General features: G+C 45.6%; 2 protein-coding genes across 2 annotated transcripts; both read left to right on the top strand.

The window, feature by feature from the left end:
• Positions 1-332: 332 nt before the first annotated feature.
• LOC116935592 lies at positions 333-2,720 on the top strand. Its single transcript, XM_045176755.1, has one exon. It carries the CDS (start codon positions 333-335, stop codon positions 2,718-2,720), a length of 2,388 nt encoding a protein of 795 aa, XP_045032690.1.
• A 234-nt stretch (positions 2,721-2,954) lies between these two features.
• Positions 2,955-4,550, top strand: LOC123474542. The gene has a single exon (XM_045176756.1). The coding sequence runs from the start codon at positions 2,955-2,957 to the stop codon at positions 4,548-4,550; it is 1,596 nt and encodes a 531-aa protein (XP_045032691.1).
• Positions 4,551-6,337: the final 1,787 nt, after the last annotated feature.

Genomic DNA, 6,337 nt, shown 5'->3' on the forward strand with positions numbered 1-6,337 from the left:
GATAACCACTATTCCGGCTCGGTCAAAATACAGCTGTTGGGCTCGTCAACAGTCAGTCCCAAGCGGAATACAAACAGAGGTATTTTATAATCCTAAATACATGGTGGCTCAGTAATAAAATACTCGCTTCTGAACAGGGTTCAGGAAATTCGAAGCCCAAGGGCACTCGTAACTGGATTTAAATTCAGAAAATCGTGGACGGACCTCGTAATATTAATCGATTCTTAAGTCGCTCTGGTAACACCGATTACGATTAACTCATTTTGATAAAATAAATTAACATGTTGTTAACTCTAGATTACGCTAAACGTGTGTCGAAGACTAAAGAAAACATGGCATCATCCAGTGAAAGCGACGGAGGTGCCGTCGATCCTAAAGTAACTTTGGCACTTCGCACGAAGGCGAAACGTGCTCACACTCGGAGAGCAAATAAATTGAGCTCGTTGATTGAACAAGCGGCCCCAAATGAAGAGGTAGCAGTAGCCCTAGCTGTGCTAGAAGAAGCATATATTGAAGCGACTACATTGAATGGCAAATACAAGCTAACTGAGAATCTTAGCAAGGAGCAACAATTAGCAGCCACTCAATGGGAGTCAGAAGTGTCGGAGCTGTTTAACGGATGCAGAAATGCAGCACAAGTATATCTACGAAAGGAGAAGAGGGACAAGCCGACAGACAGCGACGATGGGCCGGTAAATGCCAAGAAAAGAAGAATCGAGTTGGAGCATCAACGCCAACAAGTAGCCATTGAAGAGCAGCGTAAATTGGAAGACGTGCGCCAACGGAGCAAGCGAGAACAAGAAGACCTTACCTTGCAGATCGAGTTCCACCGCCAGTTGGAAGGCCTTACATCTACATTTACACCGGGTTTGTCATCGACGATGCTGAATGTTGCGCCGGAGGAAGAGAAGATACCCACAGGTTGTTGGCCCAAGATAACCATCAAGCCGTTCAACGGGGACCCACGGACATGGCCAGAATTCTCACTATCATTTAAAGCTGTAGTTCATGATAGTCGCATGCCTGACTTAATGAAAATGATAGCCCTGCGCGACAATCTGGATCCTGAGGTTAGAAGAAGAGTATCAAATCTTTTTAGTTCTTCGGCCGTATACAACGAAACTTGGGAAACACTCAACAATCGATTTGGGAACGTTCAAGTGATTATTCATGCGCACATCCAGGAATTGCTAGCGCTCCAGCCATTTAAGTCAGGAGACTTAAGAGCCCTTATCAACATGGCCGCGTTGGTAAAAGACGCAGTAACGAGTGTTGATCAGCAGGGCGCAACGTCCTACTCGAACATCGTGAGCCAATTGGTACAAGTCCTCCCGAATGAGCTGCAGAGAGAATGGGGCAGATTTGCCTATCCACTTAGACCCAAGATCCCTGGATTGGCAAATTTCGACCGATGGATCGAAGGAATCGTCGGAGCGGAAGAATTTATGGGCGGTTCAACTAGTTCGAAAATACCCCATCCTCCTAGTAACCGCCAAGTAAAATTCGGGCCAACGGTCATGGCGACGGTCCTAAAATCACCGCCGGCTAAAAGTAATGCATGCGGAGTGTGCAAATCAGATCCAGGACATCCGCTAGCATTCTGCCAGGTGTTTATTGACCTCTCACCTACACAACGAGCTGAAGCGGTGGTGAAAACGGATAATTGCTTCAGGTGCCTTGGAAGAAATCATTATTCTGCCAGCTGCAAGAAATCAAAAAAGTGCACTGTAACCGACTGCGATCAATGGCATCACCCGCTATTGCATGGATCCGGAAGAGTGTTTCCTCGTCGGCAAGGTAATTTAACTGGCAAATCCGATCGTCTATACATAAGTCGTCCTGTTTATATTGCCCTTGTGCCAATGCTAATCCGAGTGAAGGGTCGCATCTTTCACACATTGGGCCTACTAGATCCAGGCAGCGAAGCTACCTTGATTCTCGAAGACTTGGCGTCAAAAATCGGTTTAAGTGGAACAAGTGATTCGTTGTACTTCGGTTCGTGCTTAGAGTCCAAACTTATTCACACGCAGCTGGTAAAATTCGACATACTCTCGGTGGATAGGAAGTTCGAATTTTGCGTGGAAGAAGCAATCGTCGTGCATTCTATCAAAGGTTCAGAAAGGAAGATAGACTGCCCAAAGATGAAGTTTCTTTGGGAGCATCTGGCTGATTTGGATTTGCCGGAAATAAATTCAAACTTCGTGGGCGTTCTCATCGGGATGGATGTAGACGAGGCTCACCTTCGGCTAGCTACTAGGACGTCTCAAGAAAGTTCGGGGGCCCCAAAGGGAATTTTGACACCGTTCGGATGGGCAGTGGTTGGACGCATACCATCATCTATTTTAAAGGGTCCAAATAAGAAGACGGAGATGCGGTGCCTTGCAGTCGGAATCGAAAGTGCGGAGAGTGTTAGCTTTGTGGAAATGGTCGAGAGTTTCTACACCACGGAAGCATTCGGCACAACAGTGACCGATATGAAATTGTCGGAAGACGACGCCGCAGCGCTCAACATTTTAAATTCGTCCATCAAGAATATTGGCAATCGGTTTGAGGTTAGCTTATTATGGAAACCGTCGGCTGTTAGATTACCAAACAATCGAAATTGCGCATTCCAGCGGTTGGTGTCAGTGGAGAAACGGCTTTTGAAGAATAAGGATATAGCAGAGCGGTACACCAAAGCTATAGAAAAATACGTACTCGACGGCCACGCTCGGCTGTGAGCCAGTACAGAGCTAGAAGGAATCGAAGGTAGAGTGTGGTACCTTCCACACCACTACGTGATCAACCCAAATAAACCGAAGAAGATAAGAGTGGTGTTTGACGGAGCTGCCAAATTTGAAGGTACATCACTAAATGATTGTCTTCTTCGGGGACCCGTGTTGTTGGCTTACTTGGTAGGAGTTCTGATACGATCCAGAGAAGCGCCTATTGCAGTATAAGGAGACATTGAGGCGATGTATAATCAAGTTCGCGTACGCTCGCCAGATCAAAGCTTCCAACGGTTCTTGTGGCGGAGACCCGGCAGCACAGAAGCGCCGAAAACCTACCAAATGATGGTCCAGGTATTCGGTTTAATTTCGTCTCCGACGTCGTGTTTGTATGCTTTACAGCACGCAGCAAATAATCACAAAAAATTCCGGTACGTAGGAGGAATCATAGCTAAAAGTTTCTATGTTGATAACTATATCGACTCGTTCGAGACGGAGGAACTAGCTATAGAGACTGTTTCTCAAGTCATAAAAGTATTAGCGGATGGAGGGTTTAGGCTCAACCAATGGGTTTCGTCGTCACGTGCAGTCCTTTCTTCGATACCTGCAAGTGAAAGAGTACATCAGACCCTGAATTTGGATCTGGATGACCTCCCAGTTGAGCGCTCACTTGGTGTTTTGTGGGATTGCCAGCACGACTGTTTCAAAATCACCACCCGCCAGCCAGGAATAGTCCGAACGAAGCGAGAAATGCTGGCAGAAATAGCAAGAATATTCGACCCGTTAGGATTTCTCCTTCCCACTACGACGTACGCCAAAGTATTGTTCCAACAGGTATGGAAGATGACGCGCCAAAACCTGAATGATCCGTCAAAACGGGAACCACTTCAGTGGGATGAGATGCTGCCCGATCATGTGGTCAAAAAATGGGATCTTTGGAGAATGGAATTGATGCATTTAGAAGACGTTCGTGTGCCAAGATGCTTCCGTGATAAACCTTTCCCATCATCAACTACTCGTTTCGAGCTTCATGTTTTCTGTGACGCATCAGAAGTTGCATTTGGCGCATGCTGTTACTTACGGATGGAGTGTGAAGAAAATGTTGACACCAAGTTTGTATTTGCTAAGTCAAGAGTTGCGCCAATTAAAAGTTTATCCATCCCACGTTTAGAATTACAAGCTGCCGTGTTAGCGACGCGGATTGCCGTATCGGTGAAGAAAGAACTGAGACTTCCAATCCATTCAACCCTGTTTTGGACCGACTCGGAAGTAGTGTTAAAGTGGTTAAAATCAGAGCATCGGCGCTATTCTCAATTTGTGCACCACCGAATTAACGAAATCACGGAGACGTCCAGCAATGAAGAATGGAGATTCATAAGTGGGCGTGAAAACCCAGCCGACGATTGTAGCCGTGGTCTTCGCCCAACAAAGCTGGACAATCAACACCGATGGTTTACGGGTCCACCCTTTATACAGAGGCCAGTCAGTCAATGGGCACAGCAGGACCACCGACAAGAGCCAACAGCAGAAGAACTAGAGGTAATGAAGGAAAGGGTCGTCTTATCAACTTCGATTCAGACCGACCCCATCGCTAATTTATTCAACGACCGTTCGAGCTTAGAAGAACTCATTTCAGCCGTCATCGACATAAAAAAGGGAACTGAAGACAAAGACCAGGAAAAGCAAGAAAGAGCAACTACCGTAGCAGAGAGAGAAGAAGCCCGGCGAACCCTCATCCATAAAATGCAAGAAGCATGCTTCGAAAAAGATGTGAAAACGCTGATAGCTGGAAAGCAATTAAAGAAAACTTCACGACTATTAAAATTGACACCCGTTTATTGATAAAAATAAAATGTTACGTGTAGGTGGTCGATTGGAAAATGCGACGGAGCTATACGACAGTCGTCATCCAATAGTGATAGACCCGGATCATCCTTTATCAATCCTGCTGATCACCGAAGCTCATGTTCAGACGGCCCATGCCGGAGTAGAAAGAACTTTAGTGGAAGTGCGGGCGAAATACTGGCCGTTAAAAGGAAGGCGGGCGATTAGAAGAGTAATCAAAAAATGCGTAGAATGCAAGATACAGCGGGCAAGACCAGCCCCACCTATGATGGCCCCACTACCAAGGCCCAGACTTGTACCGTTTCAGCCAGCCTTTTCCAGCATCGGGCTCGACTTCTTTGGACCATACTCTGTCGTCATCGGTCGGAGAAGGGAGAAGCGATGGGCCTGCCTTTTTACATGCTTAACGACTAGAGCGGTCCATCTGGAAATGGTGTATAAAATGGATACGGATTCATTTATCATGGCGTTCGAGGTTTTCGAGGTTTTCGCGCGTTCGAGGCATGACGCCAACGGAAGTCTACAGCGATAACGGGACGAACATCACTGCTGGAGAAAAGGATTTGCGTGCTGGTTTTACTAATCTAGTCAGTGACCCAAAGTTACCCACCGAAGAATTCCCATAAAAAAAGTTTGGAAAAAATTAGGGACGTTCTCACTATTTATGAGAACGTACACACAAAAAATTGTACCATTTGGGTGAAAATTGTAGCACTGAGAGGACCGAAAAAACGGCGTTTTTGCATAAGGTTCTCTCAGGAAACGTCGACGCTGTCAAAGTCTTTTTTGTCTTTCTTGATCCGGCTAGGATGGCTTTCACGTGACGCATCGTCCTTCGTTGACATCCCAACTTTATCAAGTAAATGCGAGACCACTGAAGTTTGAAGATAACGAGCCATGGCCCATCGTTGTCGTGCGGCCAAGGAATTAGTTAACGAAGCGACTCCAGCTAAAATTAACAAATAGTTTTAAACTCAACTCAACTGAAACATCGGAAGCATACGCAATAGCATATACCTGAACATCTTCCAGCTGCATCCGCATTGATGGTTTGTTCAAGAGTTATGTCGATCGGCTGACATGAAAACGGTTTCGAAGTTCTTCTTATGGATATTAATCCGGCTTGAAAATCTTTACTGATTCCAGGATGAGTGTCTTCCATACGAATGAGACGATGGTGGAAATACACAAGCCAACGCGCATAATTTTGATGATTAAGAGCAAAAAATATCTTCATCATTTCAGGAAGACAGTAGATAAACAGTTCGTGGTCGCCAGTTCTGATAGCTCTTTCAAAAAGGTGATAATTGTTTATTAGGTGGATGTAAGTCATCCAAAACTGAGCGGTTTTCCCATGTTTTCCGAGTAAAGTTTCCGACGTGTACGCTTCGTATTTGTTGAACAGGTTCGTTTGGCAAACACTGCTTGGCCAGGTAATTGTTTGCGAATGAGAGCTGCTTACTATTGCTGTAATCGATGATAATCGTTCTTCGTACATTTTTTTATCAAGCGTTGCAAGAAAAGCCATCAAGTGGAGAGTCTCCAAGGCTGTGGAAAAGATGGGGTGGATCCGTTTGCATATGTTGTAGTGCTTTCCTTGCAGAAATTCTAGGAGAGAACCTTGCGCCAGGATTCCCGTTTCATTTAGAACAAAAGGGGCTCCGGAATCGGCGATCAACTTTCCGATTCCCTTAAAAAATGACAAAAGTATGTGAAACGACCCCAGCTGGATGAAGAGGTTGTTGTATGACGGATCCTCTCCTTGAATCGCAAATGCGATTTTC

The sequence above is a fragment of the Daphnia magna genome, linkage group LG7, assembly GCF_020631705.1.
Source record: "Daphnia magna isolate NIES linkage group LG7, ASM2063170v1.1, whole genome shotgun sequence".
Taxonomy (NCBI): Eukaryota; Metazoa; Arthropoda; class Branchiopoda; order Diplostraca; family Daphniidae; genus Daphnia; species Daphnia magna.